At 50.0% G+C, this 25,206-nt stretch overlaps 2 protein-coding genes across 15 annotated transcripts; both read right to left on the bottom strand.

Annotated features, from left to right (window-relative positions):
• Positions 1-42: 42 nt before the first annotated feature.
• On the bottom strand, positions 43-6,009 carry OGG1 (8-oxoguanine DNA glycosylase). 4 transcript variants are annotated; one of them, XM_079795671.1, is made up of 9 exons: positions 5,832-6,009; positions 5,432-5,531; positions 4,997-5,104; positions 4,409-4,656; positions 3,685-3,864; positions 1,647-1,828; positions 706-856; positions 522-571; positions 43-274 (listed from the first exon to the last, which is right to left on the bottom strand). In XM_079795671.1, the coding sequence occupies exons 3-9, from the start codon at positions 5,101-5,103 to the stop codon at positions 191-193; spliced, it is 1,002 nt and encodes a 333-aa protein (XP_079651797.1). In that variant the 5' UTR covers position 5,104; positions 5,432-5,531; positions 5,832-6,009; the 3' UTR covers positions 43-190. The 4 variants fall into 4 exon arrangements, with proteins under 4 accessions (XP_079651797.1, XP_079651796.1, XP_079651798.1 ...); XM_079795670.1 differs by having other exon boundaries at positions 5,432-6,009; XM_079795672.1 differs by lacking the exons at positions 5,432-5,531; positions 5,832-6,009 and adding an exon at positions 5,245-5,322.
• A 1,226-nt stretch (positions 6,010-7,235) lies between these two features.
• On the bottom strand, positions 7,236-22,914 carry BRPF1 (bromodomain and PHD finger containing 1). 11 transcript variants are annotated; one of them, XM_079794549.1, is made up of 14 exons: positions 22,470-22,911; positions 20,003-20,611; positions 15,453-16,412; positions 14,548-14,710; positions 13,930-14,061; positions 13,398-13,544; positions 12,308-12,617; positions 11,470-11,793; positions 10,861-11,145; positions 10,222-10,369; positions 9,524-9,660; positions 9,303-9,421; positions 8,808-8,962; positions 7,239-8,120 (listed from the first exon to the last, which is right to left on the bottom strand). In XM_079794549.1, exons 2-14 carry the CDS (start codon positions 20,599-20,601, stop codon positions 7,937-7,939), a joined length of 3,663 nt encoding a protein of 1,220 aa, XP_079650675.1. In that variant the 5' UTR covers positions 20,602-20,611; positions 22,470-22,911; the 3' UTR covers positions 7,239-7,936. The 11 variants fall into 11 exon arrangements, with proteins under 11 accessions (XP_079650679.1, XP_079650669.1, XP_079650671.1 ...); XM_079794551.1 differs by having other exon boundaries at positions 7,240-8,120; positions 13,416-13,544; positions 22,470-22,910; XM_079794550.1 differs by having other exon boundaries at positions 7,240-8,120; positions 11,470-11,790; positions 22,470-22,910.
• Between the last annotated feature and the right edge of the window lie 2,292 nt (positions 22,915-25,206).

Here is a 25,206-nt window from a genome sequence, read left to right on the forward strand (position 1 = left end):
CTTTGTCTCCCCAGATAACCCCCACCCCCCGCCCCACTCCACACTGTTATGCAAACTGCTTAGCTTAAGGGTGTCTGGACCCTGAGGTAGTTGCATGGAGCCCCCTTCCCAACATGAGTCTGGATGGAGGAGAGTATAGGGAATGGAGGGAAAAGATATTGGGAGAATCCCTTTGTCCTGTGCCCCCCACCTAGACTTCCAGCCCTGTGGATCTCTTTCTGCGCTTTGCTGGTGGTTCTTGGTGGGGTTGGCGTAGGTCAGCACTGAACAGCACCTGGGGGCAGGGGAAGAGTCTATGTGGGGACAGGGTACACTGGCTGGTGGTAGTGTGGGGAGAAATGGAATTACTGGGGAGCAGGTCCAGGGCAACACAAGTCCACTAGAGTCAGGGCTGGGGATGGAGGGTAGAGAATCCTTTAGGGTCACCTAGGGCGGAGGCAGTAGAAGAGTCCCTGGGTCAGGGCTTGGGGAGAAGTCCTATGGGGTCAGGGCTGGAGGAGAGGAAGCCTAGGTATACTCACTGCTTGGGCCCAGCCAGCATAAGGTCCCCACAAGCTCCGGAAAAAGTTTCCTAAATCAGAGATAATGAGGCAAAACAAATTGGCCTCACATCCCCATCCACAGTGGTGGGGTATTAGGGAGAGAGGTGAGAAGTTTCTACCACCTCAGCCTACTGCCAGCCCTGGCACCTCCCTCTCTCCTTACCTAGTTCCTTGTTGGCCTGGGGGCTTGGACCCTTGCCCTGAGTTGTTGTGGGATGCCAGCTGTAGTCACGTTGGGCGATCTGCCACACGTGGACATCCACGGGCACGGCCTGGGGCTTGTCTAGGGCCATCAAGCAGATGCAGTCGGCCACCTTGGATGGACATAGAGGAGGAATGGCAGGATCCAGGCAGCATCCTGCTTCTAGCCCCAAAGCCAGCTACACTTCCTCCGACACTCTGAGATTATTATTATTCTATATTCTCAATCAATATATACCAACTATTAATAATTTTAAATACAGATGTGATGAGAGTGCTACTGCATGAATATCTACGTAGGCCAAGTTCTCATAACCTGGAAAGAAGCTGGTACTATATTCATTTTGCAGATAAGAAAAATGAGGTTCTAAAAGGTAAAGTGACTTGGCCCAAATTACATGGCTAGGAAGAAGCAGAACAAGGACTTAATGTTAAAGTTCAGAGCCCATAAAAAAAGTTCTTTAAACAAAACTGCAGAGAAGTATACAGAAGAACACAATAAATGCCAGATTCGCAATCCTCTTGTTGAAATTAAAGAAAAAGTTTTATAAGTACATATAATTCACAAGAAGAATAAAAGTAGAAATACCTTCCTATGTGTCTTCCCAAAGATAACCACTATTAAGTTTCCTGTGATTCCTTCAGGAAATTTCTGTGTGTATATATAGCAGTGTATATGTGCACCTGAACAAATGGCCTTTCTACAAATGCATTCAAAGGGCAATGTCCTTTATACCCTTTTTGCATTTTCTCCAATAAAGTATCTGCTTGTATCATTTCTCCTTCCTGCTCTGCCTCCAGAAGCTGAGCCTGCACCCAGCTTTCAGGCCTGTCTTGTCTCCTACTCTGTTACTCTCTACATGGGTGGTCTGAGGGTAGCTCCTACCCGCCTTGAGGCCTCACCTTGGTGCCCACTCCAGGCAGGGTGCAGAGGGCCTTGTGGGCCTCTTCGTAGGGGGCCTTGCGCAGCTGCTGCAGCCAGGGCAACCCCCCCTGTTCTTCAAGGATGGCTCGGGCACTGGCATTCACATAGCGGGCACGGTACCCAAGGCCCAGCTTCCTGAGCTTAGTCTCCACCTCTGGCCCTGTAGGAGGGTGGGGAAAGGAGCAGGGTCAGGCAACCTCAAATCCTTTTATGTCCTCAGGCTAGTGTGAGCCCTCCACCCCACAGGAATGCTTTCCTAAGCACCCCTCTCCCACCTCGCCACCCTCTGGGAGACCCTGGGATACTTGCATGTGCAAAGGATAGGATTAAGGTCTGGGTTCTACCCCTCTACAAATGTTTTCTGAACACCTATTTTGTGTTGGGCACTAGGGCAGGGACTCAAAGGGCTTGCTGCCGTGGAGGAACTTCCCAATTGAGTTTCTTAACCTTTCCAAAGGGCTGTTCACACCCATGATCTAAATAATAGTCATAATAATAGCAAGAGCTTCTATGATCAAGTGTTGGTTATCAAATACAGACAAAGTGCTTTGGATGCATTATCACATTCATTTTTCTCAAGGATCCTGATAATAGTACTGTATTTTTTCCTATTTTTTTCAAAATATATTTTTATTGATTTCAGAGAGGAAGGGAGAGGGAGAGAGAGAAACATTAATGATAAGAGAGAACCATTGATCGACTGCCTCCTGCATGACCCTACTGGGGATTGAGCCCACAACCTGAGCATGTGCTCTGACCAGGAATCAAACCCCGACCTCCTGATTCATAGGTCAACACCCAACCACTGCTCACTGGCTGAGCTGTTTTTCCTATTTCACAGATGTTTTTCCTATTTCAAAATGATGACTTAGAAAAGGTTAAGTAACTTGTTAAAGGACATGGTGGAGATGGGATCTGCACCTGGGTCTGAAACACCAACTGCTGTGCTCTAAACCCGCTTCATGATTGCTTTATTCCCTCTCACCCTTCTAGATAGGAACTGTTATACCCATCCTACAAACAAGTTAAGAGAAGCCTGAAGAGGTGAATGAATTTCTTGAGTTCTTATGAATACTAAGCTGGAAGCTAAGGTACAAGACTGGGTTTCTAACCACCAAAAACATTCTTTTTTTCTCCAGGCAGGCTGTCTCCTTACTATACATTCCCCAAGCACTTTCCCTAACTTGGTCCTCACTTCTGCCAACTGAGATACTTATCTCTGTAAAACTTGCCTCACAGGGCTGCTGTAAAGAATGTGTGTTCCTGGATACAAAATTGCTGGATTCACTATAGAGATAGCAACTTGAATTTTCCGCATATTTCCCATATGCCAAACAATGTACTAGGTGCAGTATGTGTATGCTTTTACTCAACTCTTGTGACAACTCTGATAGGTTATCATATTCCACAGATGAAGAAAACAGAGGAGAAGCTAAATAAGTGCCAGAGTTGGGATTCAGACTAAGGCACTCTCTTTCCAGAACATGTGTGTAGAGGTTTCTCTCTATGGAGCACGCCCGTGCCTTTCCTCACCCACTTCTGCCAAGGTGCATTTTCCTTGCCCCTCTCTTTCTCCTAAGCTCCAAGGGTCCTTCTTTTGCCTCTGTAACTTGTTTCCTGATCCCATTTCTTTTATAGCTCACTTCTATCTTTGTGACTTTCTAAATAAACTTTCTCTTAAAGACACACACACAACAAGCATATGCATTTAACCCCAAACTATTACACAATGCATATGGATGTTTTTCTGATGAGGCATTGAAACATGGGGCAGAAAGCAAAAAAAAAAAAAAAGAAACATGGGGCAAAAAGCAGAGTAGTGAGGTGCTGACATTTCAGGGACTGACAGGGAGGGTGAGGTATGTCTGGGGCTGATCGGACCAGACAGGGTGATTCTGGATGAGGGCAGTCTTTGGGAAGGCAGGAAGCTTTGAGATGGGAGATGGGGACCAGGGGTGAACTGAACAGACTCTGAAAGCTGTTAGTGAGCCTTGGGGCAGGCACCCACCTACTCACCAGCCAGGGCCTGCAGGCTGGGGAAGCCATGGTAGGTGACATCATCAAGCTGGATGAGCCGAGGTCCGAAGGCTTGGCAGAGCCGCTCCACCATGCCAGTGATGCGAGCAATGTTGTTGTTGGAGGAACAGATGAAGGAGAAAAGGCACTCGATGGGATCCTGTTGTAGGAGTCGAACACCTGAAGATCAGAAAGGCAGCGGGTAAGAGAAGCACCTGCTGTCAGGAGTGGCCTCCTCTCACCCTCAGATCCTAGGCATGTAGGCTCCCAGGGGAATGAGGGACAAAGTTGTTAGAGAAAGCAACATCATTCCTCATAGCATCTTGCGAGGTCTGGGTCATCATCCCATTCCACAGATAAGCCACAACGTAAGCACTACGAGGGTGGGGATTTGTGTCCATTTTGTTCACTGCTATATCCCCAGTCACATAGCAGATGCTCTGTAATATTTACAGAATGAATGATGTCACCTGCCCTAGGTCACACATCCAGAATTTGACTCAATATCCTTGTCACTCCATGATGGTGATCAGTAGGAAAATCATAATAGTAATAACTACTATGTGTCAGGCACTATTCTAAACACTTTACATGTATTAGCTCATTTACTCTTCATAAAATCCTATGAGGTAAATATAATCCCCACTTTATAGATGGTGAAACTGAGTAACCAACCAAACTACAAGAACCCCAACCCAAACCCTGTCCCAGGCCCTATACTCACCTTGGAATTTCTGAGCTACTTTTTGGAAGTGGGGGTCCTTGGAACTCCAATGGCGATACAACTGAGCCAGGCTGACATCCAGCTGGAAGTACTGGCGCAGGGCCTCTAGCTCTTCTGGTGTGGGCCTGCCAGTCTGGCCCTTTTCCCCTCGGTACACAGTGCAGTAGAGCTGCTCCTCGGTCTGGGTCAGTGTCCATACCTGGTCTGCCAGCACGCCACTCCAGTGCGCAGGGTTTTGCTCCTTCCACCTGAGACCCCAGGCACAGGGCCCTAGTACTCAGTTTCCCTTCTTGCAACCTTTGGGGCCCTCCCATCCTACAACCTTTCCACATATAAAACTGATTTATCAATTGTAAAGTAAAAGTGCTTTATTTTACATCAATTATATCATTTGATCCTCACAACACTGCACAGGCTTATTATGTCTTTATAAAAGTGGTAACATTTTCCCACCCTTACAACAATCACAGGCCATTAAAAAAAAAAAAAAAGGTAACAGGCTCTTCACCCCTGCCTCAATTTCCTCTTTCGTACATTGAGATTTCTTCCATCACATCCAACTTTGCACTTCAGGCTAAGGTCACTCACCGGAAGGATTGTCCAGAAGCTAGAACCAAGTCCAGGCGCAGCTCAGAGCGTGGACAGGGGATGGAGGCCCACAGGGCCGGGACGGAGGATAGAGTGCGATGCCCCATGCTAACCAGGCAAAAGGGAGCAGGCTAATATTCCTGTATCAGGCTCCACCCCATAATGGCTCCGCCCACTCGGAAGCAGATCTACTCGCTACCAACAGACCAAGCCCACTAAGAGACCACGAACCTAAAGGCCTCGCTCACCGAAGGCCTCGTCCAACTCCACGAAATCCTCGCCTCTCAATGTTTGCATTAAGTTCCGCCCAGTCGCCTTCTTCCACTCCTCGCAGGCCCCGCCCCTTAACCCGCCAAAGTCCCGCCCTCTCTACTCGGTCCCACCTTCTGCCCTAAACCTCCCGCCCCCCAAGCCCCAGGGCGCTCACCACTGTACCTCGTAGCTGCCGTAGTTTGGGACGCGCGCGCAAGCGCACTCTTCCGGCCTTGCCTGAGAAGCCTTACCGGAAGTAGGGCTCAAGTCCGGGTTATTGGATCTAGAGGTAGCCAATCCGCGGGGAAATACGAGGCACCAATGAGAACGGCCGTGGCGGCGCTGGGCGGGCCTTCCCGAGGCATCTCAGCGGTTAGCGCGCGCTGGGCTCGCTGCTGGCGCTCTCTGGGCCTTTCCTCTACATCAGACAGGCCAGCGTGTCCCCACCGACCGGGGCCCTCAGGCCTCAGGTCCTCACTGGCTGATGTCCTCAGACTTGCCGGCCCGCACAATCAAATCCTATCCCCCGCCATCTTCAGAGAGCCTTTCTCCACCGCGCCTCTCCAGTCTGCTTTTCGCTTACCTAGGTCCTCCTCCGATGAACCCCTGTTCACTGAGAATCGGACCCGGACCCGATCACAGCTCCAGCCCACAGCGCCTGTCTCCTGAGGAAATGTCTCCGCGCCCGCCGGTCTTAGGCCTCCTCACCGACTTCACTCCGAGGCCTGACTCCTCAGATCGTCCCGCCTCCTGTCCCAGCCTCCGCTACTCTCTTGTCTGGACTTTCCTTCCGTACTCCCCCATCTCACACTGCCGCGTCGATTGCGGCTAGTGTAGGGGCTTTCTCTGGGGCTGGGAGAGGCAACTCAGTTCAAGCACAAGTGTGTGGCCGTGAGGCAGCCTGTCTGCCTAGCCCGGTTGCCGGGGCTGGCTGCCTGAGCCCAGGAAAGGGGTCATTTCTTCCCTTCTGGAGAAAGTCACAAAAAGCTAGACCTGGGCTTTTATCCGGCGACGTTTTTACCTCCTAGCATAATGATTTTTGGTTGCTGATGATTAGACTGCAGATTCCTGAAGGGCAAGATTTACAGCTGATTTATCTTTGTGCCCCACCCACATTACCTAGCAGGGAGTACCAGGAACTTGGTATCATCAGACATGATGTTGTCTCACTTCCACTCAGTAGCTCCAAAGCCCTCCGCAACTGCCTCCTGTGATTGTCTCATCCATTGGCACACCAGCCCACAGGTGCCTAGCACTTGGAAGGCATTCCTTCAAAAAATGTTTGCATCAGAAAAGGAGCGGGTTGGGAATGAAGAACAGCAACCGTCTATAGTCCTGCTCTGTCCCCAGTTAAGAAGGGGAAAGTCGCAACTCTAGTGACTCTGAAACACTTGGACAATCCTGTTGAAGAACGTTAAACATCCGAAGTTCATGAAAGCTCGCACAGTTGACTCTTCCTCTAGCCGTTCAGCATACTGGTTAAATTGCAGACAAACAGACCTGAGTTCAGATCCTAGTGGGACAGCCATCATTCCCACTGTTAGGCGGATGGCCGTTCACCTTATCACCTGCACAGGCCTCAGGCCACTAGGCAGTTATGGATTCTCCTGGCATGAGCAGGCAGAGGTGATGGGATGGTGTTTTATGCAGAATCCTAACCTTGGCCCACCACCCTGCACTACAATGCTGTGAGGTCTCTGGAGCTTTCTGGCAACTTCCTAATGAGAACTTAGGCAAGTTACTTAATTTTTCAAAACCTATGTCTTTGTGGAAATAACCACCTTATTATTAACCTTTCCTTTAATTAATGCAAGGATACATGAAACTGTATCTAAAGGAGCTAACACAGGTACTGCCACTCAGTAAGTGCATGAGAAATGAGAGCTGTCATATTATCTTTGCTTTTGTCTTACAAATGCAATATGCAGAGCAGCCAGCAACCACTTGGGCCCAATTATTTGCCATCCCTGGGGAACAGAACCTCCCATTGCCCTGGCAGAAGGCAAGAACCAAGAATTCCAAACGGAATTTATTTTCTAAGAATCAATATATTTTCTTCTTTTGAAATAAATACAAACCAGTTTGAAAGGTGGGGGAATCTATGGGAAGAAGGGAAGAGGGGACAGGCCCCAGTCTTTTTAGTACCAAATGACTCTGGCGCGACCCGGAAACGCAGTTACAAATGAGAATAATTTAAATTCTCCACTAATTACAGTATTTACAAAAGCAGGGGAGGGGGTCACCTAGTGCCCCTCTTCCAGGCTGGACAGACATCAATCCCACTGTTAGGCAGGGCGGATGCCCGTTCACCTTATCACCTGCACAGGCCTCAGGCCACTAGGCAGTTATGGATTCTCCTGGCATGAGCAGGCAGAGGTGATGGGCTGGCCTGTTTTATGCAGTGTCCTAACCTTGGCCCACCACCCTGCACTACAATGCTGTGAGGTCTCTGGAGCTTTCTGGCCTGTGGGACCTCCCCTCTCTTTGCACAGAGCTACCACGGGCCCTTGGAGTGTTCTGTACAGTCCAGCTGCACTCAGAGCAGGAGGGACCTCCCCCACCCAGCTTCCCCTGAGACTGGCCCCAAGACCAGGAATGAGTCAGTGCAGAGGCCGGTGCCACTCCAGGACAGTGAGCAAAGGGGAGAGAGGTGGCAGGGCACTGTAGATTGGGCTGTGCTGGGCAGTGTCAGTCACTATCACTGGTCTCGCTGCTCTGCTCGCCCTGGACCTTGCTGCGGTGTTGCAGAGCCCTATGGTAGGCAATCTGCACTGATTTGCGGATGTTAGACTTGCGGCCCTCCAGCATCTTCTCCTTGTCGAGGTCCTGGTTCACACCCAGAGGAACCAGCTTAGTCCTAGGCAGCCATTGCCTACAAGATGAAGTGAGGATCAAATAAGTCATCTCTGGGAGAGCAATAAGCACCAGCCTTCCTCACTCGATTCATTCAAAAACACGTCCTGAGAACGAGACTCTGGTAGGCACTGGGATTCCCTGCCCTCAAATAACATTTCACAGTGATAAAAGAGCCCAGTCAACTGTCACACTGAGGGGTAACCACAGGGTATTTATGGGTGCAAAAAGGAGGAGCCCTGACCTAACCTGAAATAGTACCCTGTCCCACAGGCTCCAGGCAGACTTTACTGGTATTAAAAATCCTCTGCATATAATTAACAAAAAGATTACATATGTAAACGAGACAGAAGAGGGATTCAGAGTCTGACTTTATGCCTGCTTTATCCTAATCTTGTCACCATGGAGGAAGAGGTGGGAAAACTAAGTCTAAAAGTCACCTCGATCTGGGTGGAGAGCCACTCCCATATTTGTCACAGTCACTGATGGTTCTTTGTTTTCTAGTCACAGCTGTTTATCAGCTGTGCCCAATCAGTTGCTCAGACTTGTGGTCAACATAACCCTTTTTCTTAAAGACCTAAGTCCCTCCCCCCATTGATTTGTGACAGCCCAGCCTGTCTGTTGCTGGAATTTCCTGGCAGTCTGCCCCCATTTCCAGGGTTGTATTTGTGGCTGTGAGTCACCACATGCTCCCCTCCTCCCTTACCAGGTTCGCTTGTTGTCAAAGAAGAGGACGAGGTAGAGATGCTCTCGGGCTTCCTGGGTCATCTGCTCCCCAAGTTTCAGCACCTCTAGTGGGGGCACAGGAATGGGAACCCCATGGTGGAACATACCTTCCCGGGGCATCTTTGGATCAATGATCTGAAGGAATAATAAGACCTTGGTTTGATTCAGTCTCCTCTTCTCCAAGGCTTACTCTACCTAAGAATTTTGAGATTCCTTTGAAGTAGAGACATAGGAAAGGTTATCATGCTACTGCAATGCTGACCTTCTTCCTATGCTGAATTATTTCAGAGCCCAAGGGGTCATGGGAAGGAAAAGGGAAAGCTGGAGAAACTAATCAGGGACCTCTAACTCTCTACCTGCCAAAGACCCCTGTACTCTGCAGCTCAGCAGAGAGTAGAAAAAGTCTACTAATTATGAGTCTGCATTATGGGGTTGACAGGCAAGGGATATGACAAAAAAAAAAGCAGAATCCTACCAGAGCTGGGTACGATGGATACCCTCGGCATTTGGCCCACACCAGGTCCAGAGCATCCAGCGGGGAGTCCTCATCCTCTGACAGCCAGCCAGCTCCCCGGCCCAGACTCTTCCTTACCACTTCACAGGAATGGGAGAGAGGGGGCAGATCAGCAGACAGGGGGCTGGGAAGGCCCGGACACTGGGCCCCCAGCATCCCTGGCCTTGGGCGGGGGTACTTACTGCTGTGGCCCACACCGCGGCCAGTACCCACGGAGTAGGCCTCATTCTCAGTGCCTGAGGTATCTTCACTGCTGTCCTCTGGGAATGTGCCCCGAGAGAAGGAGGGCTTGCCCCTGCCTTGTTTTGAGGGTGTTGTGCTGTAGACAAAACAAGGGGAGCTCAGCTCAAAGAAGAGTGGAGAATGGCATGCTGGGTGTCCTTTCTTCTTTAAACCCCCAGCATCTAAGACTTTTGGAAAGCAGGTTTTCAAATCCAAATGTTCTCAGTGGCTTGGCAGGGATTTGAATGATGTGGGCTGGGTTTAGCAGTGGTGGTGATGAAATGTATACCCTGTCTAAAAGCAATACTGGCCAGATTTGCCAGACCTAATTTTTAAAAAGAACACAGAAACTGGGAATTTTATGTGGTACTTCTGAATTCCGTTTTTAAAAACACACCATGCTGGCCAAACAAAATATGTCTGTAGGCCAATCTAGGCCACAAAGCAAGAGTTTATGCCCTCTGCTCTAAAACATCAGCTGAACCCAGTATGGTTCCTTCCATTCCATTATGGTGATATTCTCATCTATTCCATTTATTTGCAGAGAACCTTGGATTTGAGCCATCTTAATCTAGGCTGAGATGGCTGCCACCCCACTTCCCATAGGGAAACCCAGAAGGGCATCCCAGAGGCAGGCCCTGATCTGGAGGGCTGGTACCTGGTCCGATCTGAGGCAGCACTGCTGCTGCTACTGCTGCTGGACTCAGAGTCTGAGCTGCTCCGGGGAAGGCTGCAGTCGTTACGATATACCAAGAAACTCTTCTTGACTGGCTGGTTTCCACTGCTGAAGCCATTGGCTGGTAAGTCTTGGTTGGGGGGGAAGGGGAGGAGGGAAGGAATCGGTCAGGAAGATGTAGATCAGAGATGGCATGGGGGTAAGAGGTACTTAGAGCCTGGCTTCCCTTTCTGTGCTGGAATATTCCTCCAACCTTGGCCAGCAGAGCTAGCTCTGGGTGGTGTCCACCACAGTTGGCCACAGCCCTGCCCCACCCTTTACACTTCCCTTGGCAGTTATAGACTTTAGGACAAAAATGGCTTAAAGGGCAGGAGATCACCAAGGAGGATGAGAAGAGAAAAGGTGAAGTGATACAATGGAGGGGGGCCTGGATGGGAATCTAGCTGGATCAGTGTCTTTGGGTTTCAGTTTCCCAGTCTGTAAAATGAGGGGATTGAATTAAATGATTGCTAAGGGCCCTTCTAGCTCTAAGATATTATGGGAAAATGAAGGGATAGGTGGAAGTTATGTTGGGAAAGATGGTAGCTTTGCTCTCTTTGGGGACTGGGTGGTGAGGCTCACCCATTGGGGGGTCTTCTGTGGATTTATCACTGTCGCTGTCTGAGCTCGAACTGGGCCGGGGGCTCCTACCCCGCTTGCGCTGACGCAGGGAGCCCATGATGGGAAGCTGAGGGGGCCCCACAGGACTGCCTCCGTGGCTGGGGGTCATCTGGCTCTCCCGGTTTTTGGGGGGCCGGCCCGGCCTCTTGGGCGGTCCAGCTGTCTTCGGGTTCTTTTTGGAGAACAGAACTGAGGTTCTCCTGCCCACCTCATGTGCGGGGGTTGAGGACATGTTGGGACCCAGGCCTGGAGCAGAGAAAGAGAGAAGGAAAGTTGGTGAGGGGCCTGATCTGGGAAGGGTAGATGTCATCCAGGGTATGCCCTGGGTGTATAAGTCCAATACTCCAGCTACTGTTGGGGAGATGATTTCAGGGTCATGGAATTGGGAACAGTGTCTCTTATACAAATAGCCAGAGATGCAGCTAAGAGGCCCCTGATTGGGGAATGAGGGAGAAAGTACAGCTAGCTGTGCAGGAAATACCTCTGCCTTGGGGATGGCAGGGGCTGAGTGTGTGCTGCAGAGTCAAAGTCTAATTTGCTTTGGGGTCCACCTTGTTATGGGGTTCAGACCTTTGCTTGTCTCCTGGCTGCTGCTCTCCTCGGCGGCACTGTCTGTCTGCCCATCCTTGTCACAGGCTGCTGGGTGAGGTGTCAGGCTGCCCCGGCTGGAAGGGCCATGGCGCTCAGGCCCATCCCTCCCAGTTTCCCGCTGATGGGCAAGCTTCCGCCGAAGCGCTGTCATCTCTTTCTTGATCATCTTGGCGCGCCGTGAGCGGCCCACACTCTGCTTGCTGGAATTCACTTCATCCAACCGTTCCAGCAACAACTTCAGCTGCTCTTCCACTGGCAGGTGCTTCTGGTTCTCCAGCAGGACCAGCCGCTCCTCCTCTGCTGCTAGGAGTGGGGATAGGGGGAAAAGGTCAGATTCAGGGCAGGTCTTTGGACCCCTTAAATCTGGACAGGCAGTAAGAAACCCACTCTTGCCCGGTCGGTGTCGCTAGATGGTTGAACCAGGAGGTCACGGTTTGATTCCTGGTCAGGGCACATGCCCGGCTGCGGGCTCAGTCCCCAGTGTGGGGCGTGCAAGAGGCAGCCGATCAATGATTCTCTCATCATTGATGTTTCTATCTCTCTTTCTCTCTGAAATCAATAAAAATATATTAATAAAAAAGAAAAGAAAAAGAAACCCTTCTCCCCTCATCCGCTCACCAGGAACAGCCATAAAATAGCAGAACCAAGATGTGAACTGACAGGCATTGCTATCCATTCACCCATCTGGCTTCCTGGGGATAGCTTGTCACTGCTCAGCCTAACTGCTTCCTGCCTACACTGCGTGCTCCCAGGAGGGGACTTTTGGAAAGCTGTTCATCCCTAGCACTGGCCTCTATGTGTGTGACTCATCACCCACCATCTTCAGTGTGGTGTGGGGCCTCGTCTCCAGCCAGGTTGTGGGGGATATGCATGCCCGTCTCAAAGTCAATGCCCATTTTTTCTGCCTGGCGCCGGGCCTGGCGGAGCACAGCACCACCCTGCTCACGGAGCCGCACCGCTGCCCGGTAGAAGATGGTGTCCTTGGCGTTATACTTGAGGCAGTTGCTGACGATGAGGTTGAAGTCCTCCTCAAAATCATCAAAGTTCAGGTAGCGGTAAGCCTCCAAGTTCTGCTTCATGGTGAAAAAATCCATGGGCTTTTTGATGTGGTCTAGGTAGTCAGGTACCTGGGAGAATAGGGTAGGCGTAGCTAAGTGGAGATATGCCTCTCATTCCCCCTGAACCCCTGCCCCTAATACTACCCCTTGAAATGCATCTGTAACCTCCTCCCACCACAGTTAGAGGTAGGCATATAGCTCAGGGGAAAAGAGAACTGGATTCAGTCTTGACTTTACCAGTCACAAGCTGTGTGATCTTGGCAAGTCTCTTAACCTCTCTGGGCCTTCTTTTCCTGGCCTGGAAAAGTGATAAAATTACTGCCAAAATCTACCTCCTAGAGCCGTATGAGGCTTCAACAAGAAAACAGGTAGGGGATTCCTCTGGAAATAATACCACCTTGCATTCCTATAGCTCTTTTTTGCTTATCATTAAGACTTATAAGGAGGCTGCTGCCTTAGGCCTCTCATTTTATACCTTTTAGAGAGAAGAGTCTGCCAGTCAGGACCTAGGGCTTCAGAGCTGGTTCTTTAGGTGCTGAGCCTTCTAAAGTCTCCGTTCTAGGGGTCAGCACCCGGAAAGTGTCTTCCTGCCTTGCAATTATTCATTTGACAGACTCAGTCCCTGCCTCTGGAGAGGGAGTGCAGATTGCCTCCCATTCTGGGCACTTGGGGTATGACAGGGACAAGACAGAGTCCAGGTGATGCATGTGGCTCCAGTTCATCCTGGAGCCCCAGAGCCACCAGCCCCTCTCTTCAAGGTCCCCTCCTAGTCCCTGGCCCAGACCTGCAGCAGGGGTCCAACTGGGAGAGGAACAGAAAGAAGGTGGAGTGAGGGGAAGGGATTCTTACTTCGTCCAATTCGGTTACCTCAGACAGAGGGACCGGCTCGCTGAAGATGTTGCCCGTGTCCTTCTCTTGGAGCTGCTCCAAGGTTTTGCGAAGGAGGATGAGAAAGGGGGTCAGCTGCATCTCCATGGCGATCTGCTGGACCTTGATCTGACACACATAAAGGCCCAATCAGCCAGCCCCAGGCCAGTCCCTTGGCAGAGAGGTCTGAGGAGATGGTCAAAGCTGGTTTGGGAATTCGCCTCCTTCCCACCCCCAACAGCTGGGAGTACTCACTCAGGTCTATGTTCTACAAGGCCCCACCCAGTGAAACTCCCCAACCACTCCGGCCTTTCCCTTCCTTGATTTAACTTACAGCACTAGCTACCTGTATCACATAATTAAAAGTTCCATTCATTCTCACCTCTGACATTGTTTCTGGTGAGCCCAAGAGCACACGGAGCATCAACCCTATTACTTGCTGGCTAGACAACACATGCTTTTCCTTCTCCCAGATATGTTTTCTGTAAAATAGAGCTGGCCCAGGAGCACTCACCGTCTCCCTTTTGAGTTTCTCCCGCTTGCGAATCAGCTCTACCAGCAGCCGAGCTCTCTCTAGGTCATGCCGGAGCCGCTGCCAGGACTTGAGCTGTTCTTTGAGGGCCCAGTTCTTATCCTCAGAATCTCTCTGTAGAAGCAAAAAGGGCATTAGAAGATGATGAGGGAGGCAGAGGAAAGGGCAGAGGAGAGGATAGCCCAGAAAACTGGGGCTAAGGGCAGGTACAGCCAAAGGAGGGGGCACAGGAACTTACTGGCAGGTGTGCCAGCTCAAGCGGGAGCTCCTCAGCCTAGGTGTCCCCTGTGCCAATGCTTGGCATACACTTGTTGAGGAAATGAATAAACACATAGGAACAGTACCCTTCTACAAGTGGGTAATTTGTAAGAATTTCTTCTTGGTTCTCCCTCCAGGAAGCATGCCCCTGCCATTCCCTCCTCCTCTCCTCTCCACAGCTCCCCCACATAAGAAAAAAAGTTTCTTCCTGAGCCTGGTTTGAAGGCTAGCTTAAAAAAGGGAACAGTCTAAGCTCTCAGACAGTGGATGCTATAGTTACAAATCTTGATCCTTATCCCCTGGTCTTAGTTCCCAGAGCCCACAGGGAATATGACACAGTACCCCAACTTGGTCACAGTTCCTCTGAGACTGCAAGTGTGTCTGCAGGCGACGTAACAGCGGGACCCCATTCCGTGACTGCCGCTTCAGTGTCCAGTAGCTGTGCAGCCTCTGCATGAACTGGCTCTTCCTTTGGATTGTTAGGCGGTTGGTAATTTTACTGAGCCTAGGAAGCAGGATAACAAATTTTCTTATGTAAAACAAGGGTCTCTAACTAGTGAGAGTTCCTAAATGGGGTTGAAAAGGGAATAAGTCTGCTGTCAAAAAGTTTGTGACATCGGGCGTAAGGCAAAGAGCAAACAGTGCCATCAATAGCACCTCAGCAGATAGGAAGACAAGCTCCCAGCACTAATCCAGATCCCTAACCCTGCCCTGTTCCCCTGGGGGTCAGGGAGTTTGACCCCTAAGATTGCTCTATTTGACCCTCGGATACCCAGCTCACACTGAGCGTTACAAGGTACAGTATAGGAAACTGACTAGGTAAAACAAGAGTTAAAAATAACTGATCATAGCCCTCATTTGGATTCACAGTGGCAGTAATTACTTTGTGACTCCTTAAGCATTTCCCTCCCCCTTTTTTAATCCAGTTCTCCTTTCAGAGTCAGACTATTTCTTCTTCTGTGGCTGGTAGCGATTACATCCTCTTTCTTCCTAACTTAAACCACACCATCAAAGTGAAGGGCAGTTTAAAATATATGTTAGGTCTGCCAGATAAAACTTGCAAGTTTCTGGCTCCTAATGTAAGTCAGGTGACTTGCTATAGCTAATCTCTTTTGGGTTTTTTTCTTAAACTTCTACATAGCTCCTGATAGAAAGATAACCCAACCCTGTCACTTCACTCAGGGGGCTATAAGTCTCCAGGAGGGTTTGTTCTTCCCTCACCAACCTGTCCACTGCTCCCCACATACCTGTGTGGTGGAATGCAGGGCACTGACACCACAGGTGCTGCTGCCCTCTTCTCTGCCAGGATCTTTCGTGCCTTCTTCATCTTGATCCGGGACTTGGCCTTGGCCTTCTTGACCTTCTCTGAACTCCAACTCTTACCCTCATCCTCCTCCTCATCCTCTTCCTCCTCACCCTCACTGTGGGACAGGGCAGGCAGCCGGCGAGCTGAACCTGGGGGTGTATGGATGTCACAGTAGGCTGTTTTGCGGACGCTGAAGGAGGTGCCGTTGGCACCTGTCTCCCGCACAGGCTCCATCTTCATGTAAAGGCCGGCCTGCTGGGCACATGTCACATGGAAGGCTGTGTAGCAGTTGGCTTTGTGGCACTGAATGCAGGCCCCTGAGCCCCGCTGTTTGCAAATGTAGCAGGTGAGCTTCCAGCGAGCTGGCGGGATGTGCTCGATGCTGTCGATAGGCTCCAGGAAGACTGTGTTGGCAAAGCAGACCTCAGGGATCCACAGGGCACACACCACATGGGCCCAGCGCCCATCATCTGTCTGCTTAAAGGCACCACCCTTATTGGGGCACAGGGCACAGTCCACAGCACGTGAGGGTGATTGTAGACAGCGGCGGCACAGCCACTGGCCCTCAGGGATATAGGGGACACCATAGCACTCCTGGTGCACAGCCAGGTTGCACATGTCACAAAAGAGGATGACATTGCTGTTCTGGCATTCACCATCATTGCAGATACAGCACACAGCATCCTCATCCACTAGTGCATTGGGGTCGCCTTTATTGTGGCTCTCAAAGTAGGACTCCTTCTCCAGCCGGTCCATTAAGTACTCAAAGATCTCCTGCGGGATGGGACTCACACCCTCCGTCTTCCGTCGTTCATTCATGATATCCAGCCAGATGTAGTCCTCTTCATCCATGTCATACTCTACCTCCTCATCCAGCTCCTCTGCTGACTTTTCAATGTACCTGCAGTGCACACAGGCAGCTCAGCATCATATGGTTGAGATTTTCCTCCATTAAAGACAGTGTGTTACATTTGCCAAGTATTCACTCTAAGCCAGGCCTGTACCTTTACATATGTTGTCTCATTCCATTCTTACCTTAACCCCAAGTACTCTAGGTCCTGTAATCATTCCTGTTTTGCAGAAAAGGAAGCACAGTTTTGAGGAGGTTACTGCACCTGCCCTAGCTCTCTTGTGAAAAAGCGGTAGCGCTGGGAAGTGGCGTTAGGCCTGCCAACTCCAAACCTCATGTCCTACCTGCTACACAGCCTCCCTTGGGGTGCAGAGGCTCAACCAGATTCCTAAAAGGAAGAAGATGGGGCAGCTAGGACCCATCTGGATGATGGTACAAAGAGTCAATGGAAGGAAGTTCCTCAGGTGTCACTTGCAAATTATATGTAAGTTGTTTTAGCAGCAGCTGGCAGTGTCCTGAATGGAGCAGCTGTGGGTCTTGTCAGCTGTTGCCAGCACCAGCTCAGGGCTCCCTCAAACTATAGGTACTGTCTTTGTTCTCTGGATAGCATTGGGAGATAACAATCAGAATAGTTAAGATGTACTATGAGCCAGGCATTGTGCTAAGTTACCACATTTATTTTCACCACAGCCACAGGGTCAATGTTCTTATTGCCCTCATTTTGCAGATGAGGAAATTCAAGCTTTGAGAAGTTAATTAATTGCCCAACACAGAAAGGTCACAAAACCAGGAAGTGGCAAAGCTAGGATTCAGACTCCACCCTGGGGCACTCACTGGGCTCCTCACGCCCTTACCATGCTCTGGATCACCTGGACTCTAGTATTGTAAAACTATAGGGAGCTACAATAGAATGAATGGGGCTTTTGCTTCTAACAAGCCTAAATTTAAATCCTGGCTCTGAAAAAAATAAAAATCTGGCTCTGCTACTTTGTGACCTTCAGGGCATCACTGCTCTTTTCTGAACCTGTTTTACTGAAGATAGAATTAAGATAATAATACTTCCTCCCAAAGATGCTGTCAGGATTAAATGGAATTACAAAAGTAAATGGGCTAAATCAAGTGGCACATAGCAAGCTGCACCTCTTCTCTCCACACAAGGGAAATGGGGCTCTGGTGCTAGAGCAGACCAGGCAAACATAGGCTCTGGAGCCATGCTTAATTTTATTTTAAAAAATATATTTTTATGGATTTCAGAGAGGGAGAGAGAGATAGAAACATCAGTGATGAGAGAAGAAGCATTGATGGCTGCCTCCTGCATAACCCCCACTGGGGATCAATCTGGGCATGTGCCCTGACCTGGAATCGAACTGTGACGTCCTGGTTCATAGGTCGACACTCAACCACCAAGCCATGCCGGCTGGGCTGGAGCCATGCTTTATATGATACTAGGCAAGTGAGCTAGCCTCCCTGGGCCTAGGTTTCCTCATCTTAAAGTGGTGATGCTAATATGAACTTATTTCATATAGCTATTGTAAGCATTAAGTGAGTTAATACAAGTAAAGTACTTAGGAACAGTACCTGGCATGTAGTAAGTACTCAATAAATGTTAGGTTTATCATTACCTTTTGTATAACCCTGACCAACCACCTTGCCATGGATTATAGTTGTTTATGTGTTGAACTCCTCTATAGGATAGAGGCAAGAACCATGTTTGATTTACCACACAGAAACAAGTTCCCAGTGTTGTTCATTTGAAAGGTATTTTGGAGGTGGAAGGGAAGAGAGAGACTAAAATGCTATGTCTATAGGAAGCAGCTTATTCCTTAGCCCTTTACCTCTTCCCAAAGGTGACTGCAATGCCCTCATCCTTGAAAAAGGGTGTGGCTCAGAGCTAGTGTGAACCATATGGCCCCTTCCAGATCTTGTAATCAGCTCCAAAACTTTTCTCTGCCAAGACATTACCTGATGGTGCATAACACACTTCTACAGTGCACCCATATTACAGGCTACAGCACAGATAAGGGAGGTTGCATGTCATGTAGAATTCCTGGCTCACCAGCTGACACTCCGCCCTCCCACTCCCCCTCAAGAAAGCACTCAGATGCAAGCGAGAGCAAGTGGTATTATTAGAGAGATGATCTCAAATCTTCCCAAATTTACATAGAAAGCAAATAATTTCCCAAACTAGGGCAGTTTTGCTAACAACAGTAATAAATTACATGCAACATACCTCCAACTGATAGAGAACAGACCTGATCCCCAGGAGGAAAGAGTGAATCTGCCCTGGAGATCAGACCTGATCCCCAGGAGGAAAGAGTGAATCTGAGTGGAGGGAGGAAGAAAAGGAGCAGAATGAGCTGGGCTAAGCTGCCTACCAGAGCAAAGAGCACCATTAGGAGAGAGCCATTAGCAGGGAGGGCAGACCCCGAGGGCCTCTATGTTAGGGGTGGACATGACAGTCTAACAGAAAAAAGATAGTGTAAAGTCAGAAGGAGGTGAAGCTGGGCTCAGTAGATGAAAGAATGGAAGAAAGGAAGGAGACTGGGTAACACATGAACAGGCAAGAGAAAAAAGTGACACATTGAGCCAAATTACTTGGGTTCCCACAGATTTGCTTTTATGAGATTTGCCTTTTATGACATTAGTATATCATCATATGGATGGCACTTTTGGTAAAAACTTTTCATATAAAAACCTTTCTAAGTCCTCAGAGATCAAGCCTTCTGATTAGTTGACACCAAAGATTGCTCCTTAACTAACTCATCAGAATGCCCTTTTTGCCTTGGATGCCTAAACTCTCAGAGGTAACTTTTACACTTGGTTGTTGTACCATCTTTCAGCTAGGCTTTCTGTATATAATTTTATGACCACATTGCCCCACCCCTTCATTTTTATCCCATGTTCAAGGAATTTAGCCTATGCCTGTGACTTTATTAAGAGCCACTGTGACTAACTTCTGGAAGGAAGTGGGGTACCAAGAAACAATTAAATGAGATAAATAAAAAGGCCATTGGAGGATTACCAAATATAGTTGATGGAAACACTGCTTAGGCATGCTAAAGGATGGGTGACAATAACAGAACAAATAATGGGAAAATTACCCCTGCAGATTTACAAACTGCTTTTAGGACCGTATGAAATCAGTGTCCCCAGTCTTCTACCTTTAAGCCAGCAGAGGAACATTAAACCGGCTCTACAGATGGGGTCACTAGAACACCAGAGCCAGATGCCTTTCCCAAGGTCACACAGTGAGGGAGTGGAGCGAGTCAGGAACCAGAGAAGGGATCCTCTGATACAGTGGAAATAGTGCAGCTTTGGAGTCAATAGAACCTGGGTTTGAATACGGGTTCGGCTACCTACTGGCCTTTGACTTTCGGTAAGTCTGGCCCCCTTTCTGTAGTTTCCTCATCTGTGGAATGAGAACAATACCTACCTAAGTGGGTTATGAGAATAACATGAAGAAGTAGTTATAGTAAGGGCCACCATCATTAGCTGGGGTACTGTTCCTCGTACTGCCCTAATAGTGTGCTCCTGCTATCCTTTATCCCTGCTACTCTCCTATCTGCTGCCTGTCACCGCTCTCCGGCTCCTGAGCCCTGCTTGACCAGTGTTCCAGAGTTAGGAGGCAGAGGTGGCCTTACCGGTAATAGGAAGTTGGCCGGGGTGGGGCATCAGGGGTGTCCTGCTCCAGCTCACGGTACACAACCTCTGGCAGCTTGGGAGTGGTGCTGGCAGAAGCATTATGGTGGTGGTGATGGTTGGAATCCTTGCGCTTCTCCTTGTTCTTATGCTTGCCTGACTTGGGAGTCACAGCCGGCGTCTCCGTGTTCTCTTTGTTGCTGCCATTCTCGGGGGCCTCCTCGGGGGCCTCCTCATCCTCTGACACCACATCCAGGTTGTCAAAGATGCTGATGCGATGGACGCGGCCGTGCAGGTCTACCTCCACCATGCGCTGGGCCTGTGCATAGCTCATCACCTCACGGCTGGGTGACTGGGATACCTCTGAGGGGCTGGGTGACTGCTTGTTGGCTGGGCGTGACTGGCGCCCCTTCTTCTTGTGCTTACGGAGAGGAGTCTGCTGCGGGGGTGGTGGGTTGTCGTGGTCATAATGGTACAAGTGGTACTCAATACCACTGTAACTCTTGTAGACCTTGCGGCAAGTCTCCACGGGGCACTCATATGGTGGCTTAGTCGCCCGCAAGTTGTGGCAGAAAGTCTTCACGTCAAAGTCCACCCCCATGCTGTCACATCTAGAATTTACAGATTAATTAGTATAGGCCTGGGAAGAGTTTATGACCACTCCCTCCAGCCCTCCCTCTCTTCAAGGATCCTGGCCAGCCCACCTCTACAGCATATGTAAATACCATCTTCTCCACATCATGGCCACAGTATGGGTCTCATCACCTCTTGCCTGGTTATTCTGCCCTATGCCTCAACTCTTCTAGCCTAATATTGCATAATGTGGCCAGAGTGATGTTTTTACCAAGTAGCAACAGTCATTTCAATCTATGATTAAAAGCTTTCTGATGCTCCCTACTTCACGATAATATCCAAATCCCCTATGTTGACATTCAAGTGCTCCTTTCATTGTCTGGCCCTAGTCCTCCTTTCCAGACTCTTCTCTTCACCAGTTGCATCTTTGGGTCTGTCTATCCAAGGCAACTTGCCATTTCCTGAAAGTTATAACCTCTCATTCCTGCAAGACGACCTCTATTGGAACACCTTCCATTCTTTCTGATTGGTGAGCTCCTACTCATTCTTCAAAACCCATATTAAATGTCACTTCTGTTATGCCTTCTTTGTCTCTTTTATGGGGAACTGTGCTTTCATAGCATTCCATTTTCACCTCTTTGTCTCCTCCCACTAGACTGGGAGCTATGCACTGCAGACACCAGAGCCTACCCACCTCTATATCCCCAGTACTTGGAATGCAGTGGACATTCAGTTTTTGGCAAATGAATGAATAACTTGTTGAATGAATAGAGGAATGAGGGATCAGCAGATTTGGAGCTGAGAGAGATGGATGAAGGCTAGTGTTAGCCCATGTAGTAACTTGAATGGGTAGCAATGACTTAGTCCTGGTATCCAGCTGAATCACTGGATTATAGAAAGAATTAGTTCATTTCTGAGGTCTTTAGGGGAAGTCTATGTCCTGGCCCTGGCAGTGGTACCAAGTCCTAAGGGTATAAACAGGAGCAAGACAATTCAGACACACTCAACTCCATGCTGGTCCTCAGGGCCCTCCCATTCTCCTCTCCAGTGTTCCTGGGTGAATGGAGACAGCAGATGGCACCAGCCCCCAGGAAGCCCAGCTTAGTCAGAGACTGCCCCAGTTTCTCCAGGCTTAGTTGAGTTTAACAATTCAGCTAGGGGCTTGGCACCATTCCAGGCAGTGCCACCCTGAGCTCCCTGACAAAAAAGGACCCCTCTAGGCCTCTTTTCTCCTGCAACTTAACCAAGCAAGTCGGCTGCTTCAGCCTCTCTTTGTCAAAGCACCCAACTTCCACGTCAGTGAAACTCCAGCTCCCTTCTACTTCCTACCTGCTTCTGTGTCTTTAAACACAGACCAATCAGAAGCACAAATAAGCTCTCCTCTTTCAATGATGCGTCCCTGGTGAACACTGCAGCTCTGCTGCACTGGCTCCACAGCTTCCGAAGTAGCACAGAGACCCGGGCAGATGTCCCCCTGGGACTCAGTGACAGAGGCACAGGGGAGGGAGCCAAAAACTTAGATCTGAAAGGCTGTGGGCCCAAGGGGGTGGCAGCGTAACTCAGGGGGCTAGAGGAAGTTGGGGGCGGGAGCCGAAGGGATCAAGGCCCTGCCCAGGCGGTGCCGCAGCCCTCTCCCGGATGAGGCGAGGTTTCTCTTTTTTCGAAGTGTAACAAGTTAAACAAGGCTCCCTCCTGAAGTTGACCCTGGTAGCCACGAAGGATACACTGTTGCCCGGGATTCCTGCTGGGAGCGAAGGCACTGTCAGTCCTCCCGCCAGGAGGGGGCTGGAGCGCCCCGAGGGGCACCTGGGCAGGACTGCTCAGTGCGCGCCCCACAAAAGTACACAACTCCTTCCCCGCTAGCCACTCTCGCCGTGGTCCCAGGCCCGCACTCACCGGCCACCTCGAGTCCGGGCTCATCGCCGGGGCCGCCCGCCGGGGCTCCGACCCCACTTGGCGGGGAAAGACAGGCCAGGGAGGGAGAGCCCCAATTCCGGAGACTTCAGACCTCGCCACCCCGGCCCCTTGCCGTCCCACGCTCTGGCCCCGGCTCCCCGGGATTCCCGCGCTGACCCCCGCCGCTCCCGGTTCCGCCGGAGCCCCGGTGTCTCAACTCTGTCGGCTGTCTCCTGTTTCGAGAGCCCCTAAATTGCCCGGTCTCGGGACCCGGCGCCGCTGGAACAATGGAGGCTTCCGGAGGCAGCGCGGGGACGGCGGCAGCAGAGACGGTGGCGGCAAAAGGCAGGGACAGCGGCGGCGGCAGCAGCGGCGGCGACGGCGTCTGCGCAGGGTAAACGTAGTGCCGCGGCGCTGCCGAACTGCACTTTCGCCACAAATCTCCTCCCGCCAACCGAGGCTCCGGAGACCATTCTCTGGAAATCGTAAGGGCCCCCTGAACATCCCACAGAGCTTCTCTAGCACCTCCATCTTAGAGTTGAGTTTATGGACACTGAAGTCGCGGTATCCAGGATCCGGAGTGGTCGGGCCATGTGTGGCGAATCTGCGGCCCCGAACATTGAGGACGGGGCTGGACTGGAGGAGCCCGCCCTTCTCCCTTCCCCCTCAGTCTCCTCCCTCCCTTGTCCCTCCCCGACGCTGGCGCCGCGGCTGCGGTGGAGACCTGGCCTTAGTCTCCCAGGAAGGCGGCGAGGCGGGGCCAGAGTCATGGGGCGGGGCTGGGGGGCAGGGCAAGGAGCAAGAGGGACGTGGGCTTGAGCCTAAGGAAGACCCGGATTTGTAGTAGGGGCGGGGCTGGAAAAAGAATAAACCAGTCTATGGGGCGGGGTTTAGAGGGGGCGGGGTTTAGATGAGGGGGCGGGGTCATTTGTAAAATGCCTCCTGGCTAGGAGAATAGGGACTGAGCCGGGGCAAAGAGTGAGGCTAAACCTAAGAGTGGGGCCTCAGCAAACAAAGGCGGGGCTTTGGATGGGTCTGGAAGGTGGAGCTGGGATTGGGAGAAAGGATAGACCTGGGGAAAACGAAGCGAGGCTTCAAGGAAGGGGCGGGACTTGGGAAAGGTAAAGGGGCGGAACTATACGGAAAAGGCGGTACCGGGCGTGGCTGAAGAAAAGGGAAGGAGCTTGGGAAAGGTATTGGAGCAAGACTGGAGGCAAGGTGTGGATCCGAAAAAAGGGACCGGATTTAGGGAGGTGCAGAGGGCTGTTGGGGTGTGAAAGGGCCTGTCTACGGTAAAATGGGATTCGGATGCCTGGAACCCTGTAGGTTGGCGGAGAAATGTATCAGGGCTACGGTTTGCCGGGTGGGAGATGATCTCAGACAGAACTGGGCTCTGCCAGGTAACTCGGTTGGAGCATCATTCAGATGCACCTGGGTTGCTGGCTACGTCCAGGTCTGGGCACGTGCAGGAATCAACCAATGAATGCATAGGTGGGTGGGACAACAGGTCAACGTTTCTCTCTCTCATCAATAAATTGTATTTTTTAATATTTTTTGTATTGATTTCAGAGAGGAAGGAAGACGGAGAGAGAGAGATAGAAACATCAGTGATGAAAGAGAATCATTGATTGGCTGCCTCCTGCATGCCCCCACCGGGCTGGAGCCCCCAACCCAGGCATGTGCCTTTGACCAGAATCGAACCCAGGACCCTTCAGTCTGCAGGCCGACACTCTATCCACTGAGTCAAACCGACCAGGGCTCATCAATAAATTTTAAAAACACAGACAGTTGGTTTTAATGTGGCTAGACCACTTAGTAGCTACATGAACTATGGCAAGTTAAATTCTTCCTACCTCAAATTTCTTACTTGTAAAACGCAGCTCCAAAGCTTTATTGATAGTTCTTGGGGGCTTTGGAGAACTTTGGTGCTAGGGAGAGTCCATCTGTTAAATATGCTTATCACTAAGCAGCTCCAATTTTGCCATGAAAGAGGAGTGTGAAAGGGTCTTTCAGGGTTTCGGGCCAAAGCCCAAAGGATCTGGAAACTCCTATTTTATGTTATTGCAAACCTTGCATTTGACCCACTATAATGTATGTTTTTGTATACAGTGTTTTCAAAAAAAAAAACACCCCAGCTTAATAAAATCGGACACTCCAGGAAGATGTTTGCTGGTTAAGATCTTGGGATCTGGAGTCAAACTGAAGAGTTCTCTTCAATAAGTGACTTAATCACTCTGAACCTCAGTTCCCTCATTTGTCAAATGGAGATATAGTGCCTACCTCACAGGATTGTTGTGAGGATTAAATAGATGATGCTTATAAATCACCTAGCATAGTGTGTGATATGTAATGAATAGTCAAAGAAAATATTAGCTGTTTTTATTATCCTCATTCAGAAAACTCAGACTAAATGGATGAAAACAGAGTAATACAGTCATCTTAAAGCTGACCCCTTTTGCCCTAGCCCTGTGGTCGGCAAATTGCGGCTCGCGAGCCACATTCGGCTCTTTGGCCCCTTGAGTGTGGCTCTTCCACAAAATACCACGGCCTGGGCGAGTCTATTTTGAAGAAGTGGCATTAGAAGAAGTTTAAGTTTAAAAAATGTGGCTCTCAAAAGAAATTTCAATTGTTGTATTGTTGATATTTGGCTCTGTTGACTAATGAGTTTTCGACCACTGCCCTAGCTGGTTGCTCAGAGATTAGAGCAGCAGCCGGAGTACTGAAAGGTCCTGGGTTC

The sequence above is a fragment of the Cnephaeus nilssonii genome (assembly GCF_951640355.1).
Source record: "Cnephaeus nilssonii genome assembly, chromosome: 17".
Lineage (NCBI taxonomy): Eukaryota > Metazoa > Chordata > Mammalia > Chiroptera > Vespertilionidae > Cnephaeus > Cnephaeus nilssonii.